We start from the raw sequence: 19,357 nt of genomic DNA on the forward strand, positions 1-19,357 counted from the left end.
AAAATCTGTAAAGGAAAGGAGAAAGGACATGGATAGGAAGAAAGTAAAGTAGAGAGAAAGATTCACAAGGGGAATGAAAAATGAGAAAAGAAGCAAAAGAGGATCAGTATTGATGCTCTTTGTTGGCAGCCTTTGGGTAAGACAAAGGGATTATCCTACTTCATTCCATTCCGTATATGGTAGTTTTTCGAATGAAAAACCGTAAATGTACGTTTTTTAAAAAAAATTAATAGGAAAAGTATCGTAGAACTTTTTGAGGAATTTCACTGTCCTATGTTTTTTCTCATGACAAAAGTGGAGACAAAAGTTTTAGTCCAAACACTTATTGCCAACAACCAAAGCTTTTAAGCCCATCTCATGGATCTGAAACAAAGCAGAAGAAGAAAAGAAGAAAACGGAGAAAATGAATAGTCCATGGACCAGGTTGTAGGGTTAAAGGTGGATGGCACCTCACTTACAGCAAGAAAAAGAAAAGGAAAGAAAAGAAAAAGCATAATACATAATACAAACTAACAAACAAACTCCAAACGAGAGCCATGAGCTTTTCTTTTATCTTTTTTTCTGATTTTTGTTCTGTTGTAAAGAATTTCCGTCTTCAATTGCGGGAGACACGAAACAGGAGGTCAGAATCAGAGGATGTCACCTGTAGGCTCGATCATCGGCAGCTGGACCTGTGTTGACCTGCGACACCGAGAATAGAAGCTGCATTGTGAAGAATGTGTCCATGAGAGACGTATTCTCTGCAAGCAATCGCAATCGGGGCAAGAACCCTTCAAGCTATCAAGTCATTCATTCACCATCGTCTCGCTCGGTGTTTTCTTGCCTTCTCACACAATGGCAACAGAAAAGCTTGCGTCGCTCTCCTGGTCCTCCGATAAGGTTTGAACGACAGCATTAGAGGGAACGAGAACCGACAATGTGAGCTGGGAATGTAGAAGCTTATACATCCCCTGTTCGGCGGAGGGCACATGATCCCCATACAAATGTCGCTTTCATTTTTCTTTGTTGTGACTCGTAGACTTTGACATCCAATGTCTTCTTCGACCATTGAAAGAAAACTTTCATTCCTTGAGAATCCGAATAAATGAAGTTGCATCGTGGCCTAATTGTAATTTGGAATGAAAGTGCAAAAAGCGATTCAACTAATGTGAGCTTTTGAAGGTGGTACTGAAATGTTACCATGTAATCTCTTACTACGGCAGTATCGTGATTGCTAATCAATGACACAAATGTCAAATTGTTTCACAGACTGAATTGGTGAATATGAATGATGAGTATGGAGTTGATTATGAATTCAACCACATTCAAGGACACTATGTTATTTTTTACAGCAGTTATTTCAAGAAATTCGACCTGATTATCTGATAACTGCAAGATCAGAGATGGACTTTGTCCCAAGCAATTCTGAGGAGGAGGAAGAAAGGCTTGATCACCAGAAGTGCTTAGAGGCACTAGAACAGTGCTGCAGCCATTGATCAAGGATTGCAGTCCATCTCGAAATCATGAATCCCTGAGTAGTAGCCGTGTTTGAAGCATGAATCGTGAGAGTTGACACCGTAGCTTGAGCTAAACACTTCCTTCGGACATCTAAACATTGGCTTTGAAGTGCAGCCGAGTGCCGTTTCAATTGCATTGGTGTTGTAAATGTCATATGAGCAGAAAATAGAAGTGATAGATGGTGTGCACATGGTAGCTCTGTTTTCATAAACAGAGCTAGAGCTTCGCAGCTTGAGCTTCTTACGGTGTTGGGAGGCAAGCCCGATTATTACGCTTCGTAACGTCTTCCAGTGAATATTACAACCTCATCATTATTCAAAGTTGATGAAAAGACAAGTTAACTGAGAAACATGCCGTTGGCATCGGTATTTGAGGTCGCGTACACCTCGAGAAATACTTTAGTGGGACATCTCAGGCCGACCACTGAACATACCAACAACCATAACCTCGTTACTTATGTCTGTGTGACAACGTCTAACCTCTCCTTTTGCTGATTACACACAGTAAATGTTTGTTGGAGGCTGCATTCCACGACAGAGTGCAAGGTTATGTCGGCTATCATGAGCACCGTCGTCATGTAGCAGTTTCTAGTGTAGAAATCACATAGCCGCTTGTCTCTACCTTCTCCTGCTTGTTGGCTCTGGACCCCAGCCCCCCGTCGTCCTCTTGCTTGTGGATCTCTGCTTGCAATCACGCCCCCTCCCCGCTCCTTATTATTTGCATCTATCTTGGGCCTCTCTTCTCTGCCTTTCCCTGTTTGTTTGGCCTGCTGCCCTTATCCTCTTTAATTCCCTTCGCCTCCACTGCCCTGCCTCTTCAATTAGCCCTTTGTGTCGTTTGCTTTGCTCCTTTGATTTGTGTCTGTTGTTTGCTATTTCAGACTCATGTGTCGTAGTTGACGTTTGTAAGTTGCTGTTTGTGCTCGTGCATTACTGTTTGTCTTTGTGCACTGCTGTTTGTGTTTGTGTTGCTGTGGTATTTTCCATGCAATTCTGAACGGTGTGGGAGGTGTCGCTAGGTTCTACTTCAAATGTTCTGTGAAACACTATTTTTGAAATTGAAATCAATGCAAAAAAAAAATATTCAAAAATCCTACACACTACTGCCTAACAACTATCCAGTGCCACCAAACACTCACTAATTTTTTTCAATCTAGCAACAAATATTTCCATCATTGTGGAAATTTACAGCAAACCGACACACGACGTGATGCATCAACACAGCCACAATGCATGTGAATCGTATTGCATGTAGAATGAAGGTGAGTTCAATACCAAAGATAGCAGGCTGAAATTAAAATCTAGAAACCTATGCATAAAAACACTCACAATAGAGACTGTTCTAAAATTGAAATTGTGAGGAAATGGTCATTTATCCTTTCTTGGGACCAAAGTGGTAGTTCTAATAGTGTTCTTTAGTTTGCTTTGTAGCCTTTGAAGATGACTCTTTGATATATATATATATATATATAAACATGCTGAAATTGAATGTTTTTAAAGTTATTTACAGGAAAATATTTTCCAACTCATGCCAAACTTCTAAATTTTCCATCTATACATTTGTCTATTCTACCTTTGGATACAATACAAATAATCTAAGCTTTTGTAATTAGGCTTTTAAAATTGTCTTCAAATTTGTTCATAAATCTACAAGGTATCTTCAAATCTTAGAGAGCTTTTGTGTTTTTCAAATAAAGCCTTTAAAGCTTCAATAAATTGTCAAAGAATCACATTCATAGAAGGCATCAAAAATATTTATTATGCTTGAATTCATTCATTTATATATACTAGTAATTCAATGATGCTTCACACAAAAAATAAAAGCAAGAAATTAAAGACTACATGGTATCCACCACAATTGCACAAGCAACACTACTTTTACAACTTCAATTGTAAGCTTCCAAATTCCATGCCTAATAATCTTGCAATGCTACTTCCAAAAATTTACTTCAATAGTATGTAGATTTTGACCTCTGATTAATCAAAAGTTGAATTATTGCTTTACTTTTGTTTCACTATTGATAAAAAAAAATGAAATATGCAATCAATCAAGGATGGTTTTTATTTCCATTTATTTATCTAGTTGGTTTATCTCTCTTAAGTTGTTTCATATATATATATATATATATTAATAGAAATTTATACAATTGGCCATAAAAAATATATTGAACATTAACTGCCATTAATATATCCATCACTTCTTGTCACATCAGTTTTTTTTCTTACACCACCAACTTGTACAATAGAATATGCCTCTATCTATAACCTCCACCCTTGTATGGCCCTGATTTTGCATATGCCATTACTCTTGCTACTCCATCAATAACTTACCTATCTAAGTTTCTAGTGACCTTAGCTCAATTGTGGTGATCCAAGCTATAATCCATCCATACTACTCAAATACATTATCTTAATTAGCATCATGCCCTCTGACACACTATGGCACACTTGTGGCATTTATTGTACCTCATTTCCAAAAGGTTGTACCAATGCTTTTAGAATCATGTTTTGATCTTGTTCCTTCTTCACCTTCAGTTTTGTTGCCACTATTGTTATACCTCTTCTTAAGTTTACAACTGCCAATACATAATTCTATAATTTCATTTTTACCTTTACAAATACTCTGCATGTCATTTCCAATCCTTCGTACATCTTCTACTACTAATTCCTCCCACTACGTCAACTACAATCCATTCTTGCATCCATATCTTATGTACGATTTCCACCACAATCATTCCATTGCTACTACCATCTTCTTTTGTCATTGTCCCATCTTCCTTATTAATTCTTGCCTCTCTAATATTTTATCTGCCTTTGCTTTCATTTCACTCCATTTACATTTAAATTTGCATTCACATTCACATTCACATTCATATTTCTCAAGACTCCACTTAAAATGCTTTAGTGCAGATAATGCAGCCATTGATGCATTCTTCTCCACTTACTTCTTTATCTTTACAACTTCTCCATTAAAAGTCATGCTTGCCATCATAACATGAGAACCTATCAAGGACATGAATCTCGAAGAAAGAGAATCCTCAATAAACTCTTCTATCACTGAAGAAAACTAGAAAGTCACTCAAAAGGTGATATAATATTAACTAAAATGGCTATTGCCAAAAAACAAGAAAGACTAGAAAGTTTTGAAATAAGACTAAGACTAGAAAGGCATTCACAAGAGTGAAGAAGGCTTCACTCTTGTCTCCATATACACTATCTAACTAAGAGCTACTTGGCGATGTCCTATAGGACCTCCAACTTGTGTTGACTTTGCTTGCCACATGTCTTATCTTGCAAGGCAAGTTATCTATATATGCACCACGTAGTTGGCTTGTTCCGCAAGCTACAACATGGAGATAACTTGTTCCACAAGCTACCAGTACATAGTTAGCTTTTTGGCAAAGTTTTTAACCTACAAACAAATCTAAAGTCAAAATCGTGTCTATGAAGCGTTTAGGAAGCTTTTCAAGAAGACCTTATGAAATTATTCTATTTTTATGTACTTCTACTTAATCATATAAGTAACTATTGACGTAAATATATATGTCCGTGATATTACCCCCCCCCCCCTTCTAGAGACAAGTTTCACGAGGAGTGGTCTTCATATGTTGAAGAAGTTCAAGATGTGGCGAATTCTATTTGCTACATACTCCTATCTTTGCTTTCTTTGAAGATGGTTAATAGGTCCTCTCAACCATCTATAGTGTGTCATATCAGGGCGAAAAGACCACCCTATTATTGGGTCATTGTTGAGGCCTTCATAACTTCCTTCAAATAAAACATTTGAAACACCATCAAGAGTTGTTCCTACCTCTAATAAAATCACTAAACATCAGGAGTCTCTTCCAAGGTCGTGATACCAAATATGTTGTAGCTTGCCATCTTTTGGAGGAAGGACATGTCGTACTTGAGGATCTTCATCTTGATTTCATCCTCTTGAAGGTTGTGACAATCGTAATATTTTATTTAGATGTAAATCCACAAATGAAAGCTCCTGAGTTGAATCTGTTAGTTGTTGGTGCTCCATCTCATCACAAATACACAAAAGTTACAATGAAAGATAGAAGGTAGAATGTTATTTTCTTTTGATCTTATTTCTTTTATAGCAAAGGTTTGCTATTCTTCATCTTGGTTTTGATGGATGTCATTGATGAAAATCTTCAACTTTCTTTACTGTATTTACAAGATTCTTTGATGGCTCCTATGTGCATTCACTAATATCATATCCATACCAATAAACAAGATATTTCAACCTATTTCCGTGCCACCTTGAGTCTAAGACTTCTTCCACTTCAAACTCTTGGTTATTATCTACTTCTATAGGAAGAGGTGGCATTTGTCTTCTTCCTAAGATTTTCATTGTCTTATATGGCTCTAAAAGAGACACGTGAAATACAAGGTGGATCTTCATAGACTTTGGTAGATGTAATCGATAGGCAACATGATTAATTTTTTTACAAATAGGATAAGGTCTCAGCCTACGATAATCTAATTTATTACAAGGATGAATAGTCTTCATATTACGACAAAATAATCATACTTTGTCATCCATATTATATTGTGATTGCTCCTTGCAATAGGCATCCATGTTGATCTTTTGTTGTTCTTGAGCTTCCTTTAATTGTATCTTCATTGTTGTGTGTAGCTCTGACAAGTAATTTGTTAAATCTTCTATTGCAGGATTATCAACTTTTAAAAAGTCAAAAGTATCAAGATGTCGATGATAACCATAATTGGCACAGAAAGGTAGTTTTTGAGTGGAAGAATGTATCGAATTATTATATGCAAATTCTGCCAATGGTAAAAGAGTTGTCCAATCAACTTGATGATAGTTGATGGTATATCTCAAATATTACTCCAGAACTTGATTTACTCGTTCTGTTTGTCCATCATTTTGAGGATGAAAAGCTGAAGAAAGCTTTAAATCCACCTTTAGAATCTTAAATAGGATTTTCCAAAATCTTAATATAAATTCAATCCATGTATCCAATATAATATTCTTTGATAATCCATGATAGCAATAGATATTGTCAATGAAAAGCTTAGTTGTTTCTTCACCTATAATAGATTTTGTACATGGTACAAAATGTGCCATCTTGATAAAATTATCTACTATCACAAATATACAATCATAAGAACCTGAGATTAGAAGATCCATGATGAAATCCATAGAAACATAAGACCATGGTTGTTCTGGAATGGATAATGGTTGAAGAAGTCCATAAGGTTGATGACGAGGAGTTTTTGATCTTGAGCAAATATTACAAGATTGCACAAAATCTTTGACTGTCTTCCACATTTGCGGCTACCAAAAATCCTTGGATATTTGTTCCAAAATTTTATTGTATCCAAAATGTCCTACTGCTGGAAAGTCATGATAAGCTTGAAGAACACGTAATCGAGCTTCACCTTTTGGAACATATAGGTGTCCTTTAAAATATAATAGATTATTCTTGAATTCAAACTTGGAAGTATCATGAGACTTAAAAGAAGTATCCTTGATATCCTGAACAAGAGGATTAGAGGACATGCTTAGTTGAATTTGCTTCATAAATGTTGAATCAATAGTCAATGTTGATTTTATAGCTCAAAGATGAAAATACTCAAGCTTCAAGAGAATGGATCTTTGTTGATTAAAAGATGCATCTCCTTCTTTCAGTACAAGATAAGAACATCTAAAAAGAGCGTTTGATAGACCTTGTTGTTTTTTGGGTTGATAAGTGAACTTGAAATTGAATCTAAATAAAGACATGCTCTATCAGGCCTAACGACAATTTAAGACATGTGCTGACATAAAGTACTTGAGGTTCTTATGGTTTGTATACATGGTAATTGGACTCGAAGTACCTTCTAGATAATGATGCCATTCCTAAAATGAATCCACAATTGCAAGGAGCTCTTTGTCATGGATCTCATAATTAATCTCGATTGCTGAAAATTTCCTTGAATGAAAAGCTTTTGGGTGAAGTTTGTCATCTATTTCCATTTGTAACAATACAACACCTATAGAAAAATTTGACGCATCTATTTCCATAAAAAAATGCCTTAGAAAAGTCAATGTAATATTAAATTGGTACAAAAACAAATTCTTTCTTTAAAACATCAAATCATGCTTTTGTTTCTTTATTCCACTCAAGTTTGTCTTTACAAGTCAAATGTGTAAGTGGAGCTGCAACTTGAGAAAAATTCTTGATGAAGATTTGATAGTAATTAGCAAAGCTCAAAAAGCACTACACATCTCGAACTGTTCTTGGAATCTTCCAATCTATGATAGTTTGAACCTTCTTGGGATCCATCATAAGGCTTTCGTTGGAAATGATGTATCCTAAAAAGTCAACTTGAGTAGTGTGGAATACACACTTTTCAAACTTGGCATATAATCCTACATCTCTAAGTTTTTGTAACATACGACGAACATGAAGCTAATATTCTTTTGTGTTCTTAAAGTAGATTAGAATGTCGTCTAAATAGAAAACAATGAAATCATCTAAAAATTCACAAAAAAACATCATTCATAAGCTATTGAAAAGCGATTGATGCATTTGTGAGTCCAAAAGGCATGACATTATATTCAAAATGTCCATACCTAGTTCGAAAAGCAATCTTCTATTCATCTCCTTCTTTGATATGAACTAAGTTGTATGCTCTTTATAGATCTATTTTGGTATAGATCTTTGCTAGATTGAGTTGGTTAAGAAGTTTTGAAATCAAAGGCAAAGGATATCTATTTTTGATGGTGATCTTATTGAGTCCTCAATAATCCATACACATTCATAGAGATCCATCTTTCTTCTTCACAAATAAGATAGGAGCCCTAGCTAGAGATTTAGAATGGCGTATGAAGTTATTTGCCAAATTCTCATCAATGTATTCCTTTAATACACCCAACTCATTCTCTGATAAGCTATAGATTGGTCCGAATGATAATTGAGTTCCTTCTTATAGATCAATTGAACAATCATAAGGTCAATGCTCAAGGAGAATATCTGCATTCTTCTTTTCAAAAACGTCTTGGAATTCTTGATATTACTTAGGAATACTACTCGACATTGTTTCACCATTAGAAATGGATGTAGCATATATAGCAAAAGATGATCCTACTTTTGCAACATGCATGAAAGCTTTTGCACCTACTAGTAAAGGTTTGGACAAAGTGGACTTACATACTTCTACTTTGTTAATGGGACCTTGGATTATACTATCATGAAAGTTAAGGTTACGAGAAATCCAATCTATTTGAGGGTTATATTATTCTAGCCATGATAATCCTAAAATAATCAGATTAGAGGGAGATTTTATTACATTAAATACTACTATGATGTTATGATCTTTAATTGCTATATCTAAAAGAATAGTTTCATGGATGACATTTCCAAAAGACAACAAACGACCATCTATGATTTCTACATGTACGGATTTAACTTTCTTCACTAAAGGTATTTTTTGATTTTTGACAAAATCTTCGTCTATAAAACATGCTGAGGCTCTTAAATCTAACAAGGCAAAGACTTTGTAATTATTAGGTCGTAAATATACTTCTATTATAAAAGAAGGTGAGGGATCTGAGGAGAGGATAGAACCTTTACTAAGTATTGTAGCTGGAGACACTCGTTTTCCAACACATTATCTTCTTTGGTAATTATGCTCCTTATTTTGTAATTGTGTTGCTTCTTTGGACAATATTGAGCAGTGTGTTTAGCTTCTCCACAATATAAACACAACCCTTCTTGGCGATGTCGAGTCTTTTCCTGCTTTGTGAGAGGTTTAAAACGTATCATATCAATTTATATTGGTTCTAGCTTTGACGAATACGTTTCAAAAAACTTGAGAGCTGCCACCATTACTTGATTTGTTCCTCTCCAACCAAATCTTTATTCTTAATGTCTTTCAAATAAAATTTTTTTGTATGCAATGGCTTGAATAATAAATTGTTTCAAAGATTCTACTTTCGGTATTATTAATAACAAATCTTTGAGGCTATCCTTCAATCCATATCGAAATTGGTTGATAAGTGCTTTGTCGTTCCAATCCACATTGCAAGCAAGGTTTTGGAATTTGGCAGCATATATAGTAGTTGATTGTAATCCTTGTCGTAATAATAAAAGCTTGGTCTCTGCTATTCGTTCTCAATCACTTTCTCCGAATGTGGCCATAAACACTTCTAAGAATGAATTCAAATCATAAAGGAGTCGTGAATCTTTTTCCATTAAAGGTGCAAACCAAGAGAAAGGACTTCGTGATAGTAGTGCGCCTATGAATCTAGCTTGGATAAATCCATCAAGATATTGGAAAGGGTGCAATCTTAGATAGAGCTTGACTTGTTGTAAAAATCCTCAAAATTTTGATCTTGTTCCATTAAACTTCTTAAGCATACTAATCCTTGTCCCTATCATACTTATAGAAGCAAAATTCCCTAGATTTGGTTGTGAGGTTGATCTACTTACTTCTTTCAACTGCACAACTTCTTGCCGTAGACTCTGAACTTCTTCCATAGGCATAGGAATAGTACTTCCATGATTCACATTATAAATATGTGAGATTTTCACTCTGAGAGTATTGACAAGCTCATGAAGATCTGCTATAGTTTCAAATCTATTCTCACTTTCGTTGAGAGAAGCATCCATAATTTTTCCTTCTATAGACAACTCAAACAAATTCAAAAGTCAAATTAGAGGAGGGTTATCCGCAACCTCTAAAAACAAATCCTACAAAGAGGGATAATCCACTCTCTCCAAGAAAAAGATCAGTGTTAGAAAACAAGACTTTTTGTTTAAAGGTGGGTAGTCTGCAATCTTCAAAACACAACAATAGAAGTGGGATAATCCACTCACTTCTAAAACAAGACAAAAACAATATGTTAACACTCTTGTCAAACTGTCAAAGAGATGAATCTCGAAGAAAGAGAATCGTCAATACACTCTTCTATCACTGAAGAGAACTAAAAAGTCACTCAAAAGGTGATGTAATATTAACTAAAATGGCTATTGCCAAAAAAGAAGAAAGACTAGAAAGTCTTGAAACAAGACTAAGACTAGAAAGGCGTTGACAAGAGTGAAGAAGGCTTCACTCTTGCCTCCATATATACTATCTAACTAAGAGCTACGTGGCGATGTCCTATAGGATCTCCAACATGTGTTGACTTTGCTAGCCAAATGTCTTATCTTGCAAGGCAAGTTATCTATGTATGCGCCACGTAATTGGCTTGTTCCACAATCTACAACACTAAGATAACTTGTTCTACAAACTACCAATACATAGTTAGCTTTTTGGCAAAGTTTCTAACCTACAAAGAAATCTAAAGTCAAAATTGCATCTGTAAAGCTTCTACGAAGCTTTTCTAGAAGACTTTATGAAATTATTCTATATTTACCTACTTCTACTTAATCATATAAGTAACTATTGAGATAAATATATATGTCCGTGATAGTATAAATTAGTTTAACTTGTTTGTTGGTATGACATGTTAACAAATAAGCTAAATTTATTTTTACAAGTATATTATTAAATAGACAAATAAATTACACACATAAAGACAAATATATAAACTAATCATGGAAAATATAATCATATAATTATAATTATATAATTATAATTATATAATAATGAAATTATAAAAAATAGAATCTAAATAATGATAAATAAATAATATAAAAAACTAATTTAAAAAAATTATAAAAAATGACTATATAAGCTAAAGTCAAGATTAAAAGAAAAACCTAAGAAATTATTTCTAAAAGTCAAATTTTAAGATAAGAATTGTTGCAATAGTTAAATAAAAAACTAAAAATACACCAATATTTCTAATTAGTATATAAATTTAAATAGTATGTATTTATAATTAATATGATACACACTATTCATTGGATGGTGTTCTTTTGTTACTTTGTTGGTTGCAAAGCAAATAAGTGTGTGTCATTGTGTGTGCCATAGTTGTTAGTAGACCTAACTATAAGTTGTATATATTATATAATATAGTCTACACATTATTTAAGTATAAATATAAATAGCGTGATATAGACTATTTGAATTATCCTATTACTTATATATATTTCTAATTAGTATATACTATAAATTGTACATTTATGTCCCAAAGGCACTTTGCAAATAGTATGATATATATTAATTATGGATACTAGTATAGTTCTAACAATTAATGCAAGACCAAATGTTTTAGTAAAAGTGAAGCAAAAATTATAAATTAAATTTGAGACCTAGATCATATTTATAATTTATTGATTTTATTAATAAAATTTACATGTTATTTATTTTAAACAATAAATGAATAGAATATTAATTTTTAATTTTTAAAAGTTATTCATATTAAGATGTTTTTATTTTATCTTTTAAAAAATTAATAATATATAATTTATGTTTTCTTAAAATTTAATTAAATAATTTTTTTTTACAAATTTATTCAAAATTGGTTTTTAGATTATATATATATATATATATATATATTTATTTATTTATTTATTTAAATAATTAATGAATCACCTTCCAATAAATGATTGCATAATGGTTCAAGATTTAAAATTTTATAATAATCAAATAGTCAAAGAAATATATATATATATGACTTTAAAGAAACCAAAATGAAATACTTAAGATATGAAGTAAATAGTAAAAAATGCATCCATTTGCCAATTCCATGCTTGAACACAAGGAAGTATCAATAAGTTGGATAGAATTTTTATTAAAAATTTCATTTATGTTGTCTAAAGAACCTTAACTTTACCTATGATGTGCATGAAATTATTCTTGGTAAATCATTCCCTTTCCATTGACTGTTATTGTTTCGAAGGCACATCTATCTAGAGAAGACTCGACTGTGTATGAAGCTCATGCATTTGTTCTACGCACGTCATCTTTTGTATAAACAAGTAATGTTATTTAGGTACACGGAATATATACAAGGAGTCGTTCACAGCACAATTCTCAAGATTTCAAAAGTAATGCTTGTAATTCTGATTTGATGGTTTACAAAAGAAAAATGATGCATGTATGTAGCTTAATAATCCATTACCCTCCAAAGTATCATACAACTAAGATCAATCTCCCTGATTAAAAAAGGAAATTTACTTCCTCCTAAATTTTTCAGCAGCAGAAGACTATGGGTACTTGTGCTTGTGAAGTCTCTGCAATATGATCCATTTTAAACAGTTCCCCTCCTCGGATAAGCGTTGTTGAATGACTCTCATTCATATGTCACAAGTAGAAGAATCCACTTTAGAAGTCCGCACCAAACTCGTTTACAAACCTTGGATATTATGCAGTGCGACCCTGAAACTCAACAACCTCGCATTACGACTTAGTGCAAGTGATTCAGCGTTCTGCAGAGATAAAGCACCGATGGCAATTGAATGCTATTCCTTGAATTTGTAATGAAAAACTAAATAATGAGACTGCACACCTGATTGTCGAGGATTCTACAGGCCCTTGGACACGATTCTGTAAGCAGCTTCATCACCGACGGATGGCGCTGCATGGCTGTCTCATAAAACTCTAAATCACCATAGTTGTTGGTAGAAAGTGATACCAAGCAAACACAGAAGAGGCGTACATGTGTGCTTTAACGCTTTCAGCGTTGCAAGAGAACATATTCAACTTGGAGAATAGAGCAATTAGCACATGTATTCAATGAAAGAATGCCACCACAATATGTGTTTGAGTTGATCATGCATGATGAAAGACTCACATGCTTTATGAATGGGAGTCTGACCATCACTATCTTGCGCCTCCACACTTGCGCCATGTTGCAACAGAACCTTCACTACCTCGATGTGTCCAGCAAATGCTGCCCGGTGCAGGCTTGTAGCTTTCCCTGATCGAGTTCTCCTGTCCACTTGAGCGCCGTTCTACAACCACAGATATGCATAGTCAGCTTTTAAATCCCTGTAGCATTCAGGAACTAGGGATGTTTGTCATACATAGCGAATCAAGCTGATGATCCAGAACGTTCGGTCCTATGACCAAACCACATTCAAAATTAAGGTTCATTCTGTTGACGTTGTGTTGTGTTTGGAATCATGGTTTGGACGCGCACATTGCAGCCCTGAGACACGATAGAGCTAAACAAACGAGATGCGACAACCTAAAGACCGGCAGACATAGAAAAAGGCACAAGCGGATTGCACACCTGAAGGAGGAGAAGGCAAGCTTGGACGTGGCCATTGCGCGCGGCGTAATGCAAAGGTGCGTAACCCGATTCTCCACCTCCATCCACTTCAGCACCCCGCGCTAACAACTCCCGCATCCTCCTTACATCCCCGACTTGCGCCGCTCCTGCCAAACTCCTCTGAAAGTCCATCTCTTCTAATGATTCTGCCACGCCCTTGTGAGCACCTCCCACGCAACATTTGCAAACTCCAGTACCGGCCTCCCCTATGATGCTCATCTTCACACAAAACTCCTTATCTATACTAGCCTAGCTGCTGCATGCGTTGATACGTATTCCCTCACACCCAAACAAACGCCTAAATTCGACACAGAGCATCCTCTACTAACGATCATTAGCGGATTCCTCCTCGCATGCTTCCAATATTGAGCGAACCATCACTCTTACGAATGAAAGAGAGAAATAGCAAATAAACCGATGAGTCCTGCTTGCGTCATTCACAACACCGCGTTAGCTCCAAAACCAGTTGAAAACAGAATTGCCTAGTCAATTTCAATTTCAAGTCTTGTATGAGGTGCCGCCATCCCGAATTTGGCGATAGTCATCAGCATCGAAGAAGATCATGTGCCAGATTCGGGCTTGCTCCGTGGCCCCTAAACCTTCCGACATTCTCATCGGCGGGATTTGGATCCCAATCAGTTGAACCCTAAACACAGTTTCTCCAAAAATCCCGCCCCCCACCTTATACTTTGCCACAATTCTCACAGTGGAACACCTAAATTTTTGTCTGATATGGAACAAGCATGGGAAAGTAGAAAATCATGGATCTGGCAAGAAGGGTGCAATTTTTGCGGTCATGCAGAGCTTCGTAAACCTTTGTGCTGCGAGCGCGGCAGCGCTGCGAGAAGGATGTGTAGTATTCGCTTTGCAGTGAAGTATAGTTGGGTAGGGGGTAGATTGATTTAGTTAAGCGTAGTTCGTGAAAAATACAAAAAATAATAAAAACATTAACAATAATTCAGCGAGAAACAGTAGCGATAGGCTAGGGTTTGAATGGCGACGTATGCTACGAAGGTTAGAGGAGACACAACCGAATCAGATGGTTAGCCCCAAGCACCACCTCGAAGGAATCTGCTTGGGACACAGACGCACAAATTTATATGCAAGTAACAAAAAATATTTTTGGATGCAATAGGAGTCCACCAGCAAGTGGGTCACTTGCACACAACAAGATGCATTATGGATGAGAACCTTTCCTCCCAATTATTTTAGATGTTGTTTGGGAGTTTTAATGTGCTCAAACTAGTTGTTAATAGTATAGTATAGTAAAATTTTAATTTTTGGTGAATTATGTTGTCATAACTTTGTGGAAGAAAAACATTGTATTTGGTAGGTTGATTAAAACTATCAAAATTCTTAGCTAAATTTACTTTTATTTTAAAGAAAAATTTAATAGACACAATTTGAAAGATGTTGATATAGTCCATGTATAGAATTTTGGAAGAATTGTGTGTCTTTTAGAGACAAGATTCACAATTTAATTATAAAGTATTTTGAGTTCTAAACAATCCAAAAGTTCTATGATCTAAGTAATTAAGGTTCTAGCTTAGTTAATATTGAAGGGATTTCTAAAAGAATTCTAAAAGATGGTCAATAAGTAATAGCTCTAATTGAAGAACTTATAGGTTGGATTTTAAAGTTGGATGAGACTTAGAAATATTAGTTAAAAATTCAATAATTTTATACAAAAAATCTATTAAAATATGTTTATTTAAAACATTTATGAAAGTTTCTTAGACACAAATCATATCTTCAAAGTCTTCTAGATATATTATATAATTATAGAAATATCTCCTATAATTTTTTTTAGTTTTAAGAAGTTGCATTAGAAGCAATTTAAAATTTATTACTTGGGCAACAAACCTTTTGGTCTTACAAAACTTCTACAATACTTTCTTAATAGTTTGTATATATAAAGGTAAGATTGAGGCTATTCTTAATTTTGTTAATACCTTTCTTGTATTTTAATCTTAGTTTAAGACTATCTAATTTCTTTGTATTTGGTAATAAATATTTTAGATCTTTTATGTCTTTAAATTATTCATTTTTTGTTTTTTTATTTTTTATTTATTTATTTTAGTGACAAAAAAGTTGTTTCTTCAAAAGAATTATTTATATTTATATCCTTAAAAACTATAATAATAGACTATATGAATCTTTCTACAAAGAATTCTTTGTATCTAAATAGAATCTATTATATTTGTAATTGAAATGCTCTAAGTTTAGTAGAATATAAATAGGCTCAAACAACAAGCTTATTCAATATTGCTATACATACACCTATTATGTCTATATACATACAAGACTTGTAATTGAATGTATTGGATCCCCTCTTCCTTATCTTGGTATGAGTCTTAGTCCTCTCTTCTCCTTCTTCTTTATCTTGGTATAGATCTCGTACCTCATCTCTCTTTTATCTCAACACAAGTTCCAATCTCTTCTCCCACTTATCAAATTTGCCTCTAAATTCCACCATCAAAACTTTTGCATCTAATGTGGTGATTTTTTTCACTAATACAAGCATTGATGGATTGATATTAGACATTGTTGCTATTTTAGATCCATATATCTACATTGATGGCCAAATAACTATTGAAAGATAACTTTATAATGGATACAACAAAATACAATAAGGATGTAGTGCTACCTAAAGCAATACCTATTTATTTAGTGGGAGATCTTGCACTAGCCCCTCAACTCATTACAACACCAATAACACTTTCAAAAATCACTATTGTTGATATATGAAATAATGGTGCACAAGCTATAACTTGCATTGTGGCATCAATATTGCTTCCTTCCCTAGTCTTGCTTCTAATAGATCCCTTGTAAATGTAAGGATACTATTATAATTATTTGTTGTATATAGTATGTAGCAATATCTCCATTTTTCAAGATGCAAAATTTTCATCTCTCAATGGTTGTACTTATCAATCATCAGCATTATAAGCAACAAGTGTTAGGTGTCTCATTTAATGAGCATTGAAGTTTATGACATTAAACAAGATGATACATTAAAATTTTAAATGCATGTTTACTTACAAAAAAATGAGATAAAAATTACAATATGATGAAATCTAGTAAAACAAATCTAAGGCCTTTTAATAATATGTTAATTAATAATTGAATACTACTCACATAAAATAAATAACTTTATTTAATCAATAGCTTCATATAAAGTTAATTAATAAATTATCAGCTTATTCTAAAATATTTATAATAAATAACAATTCATAAGAGAGAAGAAAAAAAAAAAAAAAAAAAAAAAAAAAAAAAAACATCTAAAATGTCAAAAAGACAATGTACACTACCAATGCAAAAGACCATATAAACTACAAAATTATATTTATACAACATACACATATATTTACATATAAATGAGAATAAAGTGACCATAATGGCTTAAACTACTACTCAATTAATTTGTAATAGGAAAGACCATATCTTTTCTATTCTAAATTTGATCTATTCTCTTCCTCCATGTGTATCCTACCATAGACAAATTTTTAAAAAATATAATATTTCATTAGACATCAATATATAAGCCACATGACAATTGATATTTATCCTATAAATTTTCTACTTTAAAACAGTTGCATCAAAAGCAATCTACAACTTGATACTTGGGCTACAAGCCTTGTGGTCCTTATAAAGCTTTTATAAAGCCTACTTAGGAGATAGTATATATGAAGATAAATTGTGAAGCCATCCTCAATCTTTTTAATACCTTTTTTGTGTTTTAATCTTTATTTAATATTTTTTTAGTCTCTTTGTATTTGAAAATAGCCATTCTATTTTATTTTATTTATCTCATAACTATCTCTCATCATTTTTACTTTCTCTCTTCTTCAATAATACATAAGTGTATTGATTTCAAAGTTTTTTTTAGATTCATGTCCTTGAAAGCACATCTTGATATAATCCATGCTTCTTGGCTTAATCTCATTCAAAATAATGTATACTAATTATTGAATATTATTTGGTGTACTAGTCTATTTAAGCTTCTACAATCTAATTTTGTCAATATTAAAATTCTTGATTAATTTTTTATTTCTCATTTTTTACAGATTCTTGCATGAAACCAATCAAAGCATTGATAATTGTTCTTCTAAAGTTAGATGAACCATAGTGCAAAGATAGTAAACTATTCTTACTTAAAGATTTGCCAAAGACTTCTTTTAATAGCTAATATAATAATTTTTGGTTTATCAAAAAGCTAATTCTAAAAGTTAATTTTTTTAAAATTTTTTTTCTTTATTTTATTTTATTTATAAACTTTATCCAAATATCTCAAAATATTGAGAGGCCAATTGAGAGGAATCTAAGCGCTTTATAAATGAATTTTGGCTCATCCTTTTATTAAATTTAGTGTTGACTTTGGACCCATAGCATGACCATTGACATCAATATTTTCTATCTCATAAAGTCTTATGAAATGAAATCCTTCGAGTAGGTCAGCTAAAATATCATCACAAATTTATTGTAATAATGTTATCTATTTCTGATGAAGCATCAAAACAATCAATTATCCAGTCATTAAACTGCCCTGAATGCTCTCAACATCGTAACTTGCCATTGCATCAATATTTTGACTATTGCAACTAAAATTGTGATTATAAAGCCTTCTAATTACTACTAATGGCCTCAATTTCTTGCAAGGTTTTAATTATTACGACATTTCTAAATAATATTAAATTTTGTGGTCATTACCAATATGTGTAATGCTTTTAATAAATTAATTAGTTGAATGCTTCACTATTAATGCTACTTGCTATTGAATTATTGAGACACTCTACTCCTAGTAAATAGAAGGGTTTAATAGTGTCCAAAGCTAACAAAAACTCCTTGTTAATATTATTAAATACTTCAAATTTTTGCACAGAGTTACTTTTCTATTTATAAGGATTATCTTCTTATCCTGAATCTTGAAACTCAAAACCTAGAAGTGTTATATTGGTCAAACCTATGTAGGCATCTATATTCAACATAAGTGGGTTTATAAAGGCAATTTCAAGTCAAGCTTGTTCATGATATACCATGGTATTAAAAAATGGAGACAATATCCCACAAGACATTTACAATGTGATTGCTTTCAATATATCATCCTTCTCATCATATGCCTATATTTCAAAGTTTAAAGTTGATATATTATAAAAAAAAAACATATATATATATATATATATATATATAGGAATGAATGAATGAAAGACAGAGAACAAGAAAAGAAGCATGTTGCATCAAATAGGTTGAGCTGATTTTGGGCACATAAAACAAAAGCACAATTGATTCTAATGACAAGGCCCCATGACCCATGCTCCAACATTCCTTCAACTCACCTCAACCAGAGAAGATCCCAAACAACAACTTCATCACCCTTTGTCCCCATGTGCATTGTTACCACAATTAGCATTGATACCAATGTAAGGAAATAAAACATGTTGCAAAACAAATAATACCTCAAATCAAAATTAAGGCTCGCAAATCCAATCAAAAAATGAATCTCAAAACAGGGCTCTGTGACTCCTGCTCCCACAATTCCTCGTCTTTTCCCCCCTCACTTGGTGATCCCAAAGGGCTTTGTAATCCCAATCTGTTTCCAGGTGCATGGTTCTCAGGGTTCCCATCGTTCACAAAGCCTAACATCAAACCATGTGGCAAATTTCACTGTGCATCAGTCCAAGGTCTG

At 33.4% G+C, this 19,357-nt stretch overlaps 1 protein-coding gene across 1 annotated transcript; it reads right to left on the reverse strand.

The window, feature by feature from the left end:
* Nucleotides 1-12,437: 12,437 nt before the first annotated feature.
* Nucleotides 12,438-14,728, reverse strand: LOC112283243 (uncharacterized). The gene is made up of 4 exons (XM_024521714.3): nucleotides 13,633-14,728; nucleotides 13,192-13,351; nucleotides 12,907-12,983; nucleotides 12,438-12,776 (listed from the first exon to the last, which is right to left on the reverse strand). The coding sequence occupies exons 1-4, from the start codon at nucleotides 13,888-13,890 to the stop codon at nucleotides 12,762-12,764; spliced, it is 510 nt and encodes a 169-aa protein (XP_024377482.1). The 5' UTR covers nucleotides 13,891-14,728; the 3' UTR covers nucleotides 12,438-12,761.
* Nucleotides 14,729-19,357: the final 4,629 nt, after the last annotated feature.

This window comes from Physcomitrium patens, chromosome 6 (genome assembly GCF_059467195.1).
Source record: "Physcomitrium patens ecotype Gransden chromosome 6, ASM5946719v1, whole genome shotgun sequence".
Classification (NCBI taxonomy): Eukaryota; Viridiplantae; Streptophyta; class Bryopsida; order Funariales; family Funariaceae; genus Physcomitrium; species Physcomitrium patens.